This window comes from Pundamilia nyererei, unplaced genomic scaffold, assembly GCF_000239375.1.
Source record: "Pundamilia nyererei isolate P.nyererei 1_Seehausen unplaced genomic scaffold, PunNye1.0 scaffold00001, whole genome shotgun sequence".
NCBI classification, from domain to species: Eukaryota; Metazoa; Chordata; class Actinopteri; order Cichliformes; family Cichlidae; genus Pundamilia; species Pundamilia nyererei.
The window spans coordinates 6,981,019-6,983,310 of record NW_005187402.1 but is presented as its reverse complement, the minus strand read 5'-3'; the positions used below and the strand labels follow the sequence as shown (position 1 = coordinate 6,983,310).

The 2,292-nt window shown below is 43.0% G+C and overlaps 1 protein-coding gene across 2 annotated transcripts in view; it reads left to right on the top strand.

The window, feature by feature from the left end:
- The window catches only part of ppp2r2ba (protein phosphatase 2, regulatory subunit B, beta a), a 42,173-nt gene extending 39,887 nt beyond the window's left edge, over positions 1-2,286 (top strand). For both annotated transcript variants that reach the window (XM_005719610.1, XM_005719611.1), the window contains exon 10: positions 1,386-2,286. In XM_005719610.1, coding sequence (XP_005719667.1) covers positions 1,386-1,541 — 156 coding nt within the window. In that variant the 3' untranslated portion in view covers positions 1,542-2,286. The remainder of the gene's footprint in view (positions 1-1,385) is intronic.
- The last annotated feature ends 6 nt before the right edge of the window (positions 2,287-2,292 follow it).

The window sequence follows — 2,292 nt, the reverse complement described above, 5'->3', positions numbered from 1 at the left end:
CCCCTAAAAACAGTCAGTGATCACTGTCAGCTTCTCTCGGTTTTTATTACTGCTAATCACTTTAAAGCTCAGTTTTTAAACCCTTACGATGTAACTACAGCCCAGCCCGTGCAGCAGTATATTAATGACTAACCTTGTATTGTGAATGGATTATCTAGGTGGTTCTCCTGACTGACGTTTGGTCAGTTTACAGTAATGTCTTCTGCCATGCAATTGCATTTGCCCCTAACCATTGGGAACCCTTATGTTAACTTTTATCGTGTGGAAAAAAGTCCTCCGTTTGTTAGCGTTTGCCCTCCAGCTTTACTGTTTATGTTATGTTAACATAGCTTTGTCATGCTAGCGATCACGTAGCACATCATTATATACCAGCTAGCCCAACTTCAGTAACAAATGTCGTTGCTGTTTAGTTTTCTGTCTTCATTTATGTTGGAAGTGATAGCAGAGCTGTACGTTTGAATTTGTTTCATAAATCACTCAGTCAGAACATGGTATATTATATTTAGATGGAAGCTAGCAAACTAACTCCCTGCTAACTTCTAACTCTGTTAAATATCATAAATTCTGTTTTCATGGATGCCTGGACGTTAAACTTAATTGTTACACCTGGTAGAGCAGCCACATTGATCATTTTATTACAGATGAGAGAATTTAGACAGTTTTCAACTCTCAGTAATGCTGCAGTGATCATTTGACTTAGGGACTTGCAGCGGAGTTTGGGCCCAGACATGGCTAATGACGTCAGACTTAAAGACCGGATACATGTTTTCAGTGGAGAGAAGAATCTTTTGTATACACAAAGCTGTAAAGAACAGCTTTAGGTTTAGGTTTTGAAGCACTTTAGGTTTTGCTTGCTCTCATCAAGGTTCTGTTTTCTGCCCATGAAAGATAACTTTAGATTTATGTTCTTTCATGTGTAAATATGGGGCTAGCTAATTTGCTAACTCAATCTTATATCAACTTTGTAAAGTGACCAAACCTGAAACAAATGTTGGTAATAGCCCTTTTTAAGTCCTATTTTTAGCATTTTGGCTATCACCATTAGAGGTTTTTGAACCAAACTGACCATATCTGGAAGGGTGCAAAGCTATCAGCTAACACTAGCTTGGCTCGTTATCAAGATGCATCCATTTATATCTCGCAGACACAGATACCTAATAAATACAGCCAGACTTTTAACTCACCAAAACTGGAGCATGGGCCTCTTAACGCTTAGCACCAACACGGTTTAGAGGTCCAGCTCAGTGACTCCATTGACGCCAGCTACAAGCCTAGTCAGCACCCCACCCACCCCGTCATCTTTCAAATGACTGACATCAGTGAAACGTGCGAGCTGCCACACTCCCACTTCTTAATGCCTCTTCATTTTTGTTGTTGTCCTCCAGGTGTGTGTAGGTGGGAAGCGGCGTAAGGATGAGATCAGCGTCGACAGCCTTGACTTCAGCAAGAAGATCCTTCACACGACGTGGCACCCACATGAAAACATCATTGCTGTAGCAGCCACCAACAACCTATACATCTTTCAGGACAAGGTCAACTAAAGGGCAGCCTGCCCCCTGCTGACCCCTGACCCTGCACCTGTAAGGGGCTGCTGTCTTGAATTCCCCGACTCTGCTGATGACGACCAGGGTAAAAGTATCCAGTGACTAAAGTGGGGGAAGTGGACAGCACATGTTTTAGGAAGCAACAACTTGATTCCTTGAAATCAAGAATGAACTTCTTCAATTTGACTTATAATTTAATTTATTTAGCCATGCGGACACCCGAAGAATTGTTTCCCATGCGTTTATGCAACAAGAGGATTGCTACCATCACATTATGACGTAGCAGCACTCTGGACCCTAAGGACAGAGGCAGATGTGGGCACAATGAACAGAAAATAGAGCACACTGACAGAAACCAGGCCTACGTGATGGTGGCTCACTGTCATGTAGCAACAGTGCCCCCTGTCTTTTGGTCTTCTCATGCTGCAATGCATGTGATCAACCCTGCAGCCTCTACGTGAGGCAAAATTCCTGAACAGCGCAATGTGCTGCAGAAGAGGAAAAGACTGTTAATCTCTGACCCGCAGAAACTGAGTTCTCGCTGCCTGTGACACAACACAGACAGTCTTTCTAGTACCAATCTCGTGTCTCCTTGTGAGACTGCTGTAGTCTGTAATGTGAATGAAGCCCTTCCAGGCTGTGTCATTGGGTTTTATTTAACGCTTTTGTTTTTGTTGAGTCCTTCTCTCGGTCAATGAGTCTGTTTAGAAGCTGTGGTGCCTTCTTTTGGTATGTGGGGGTTCGATGT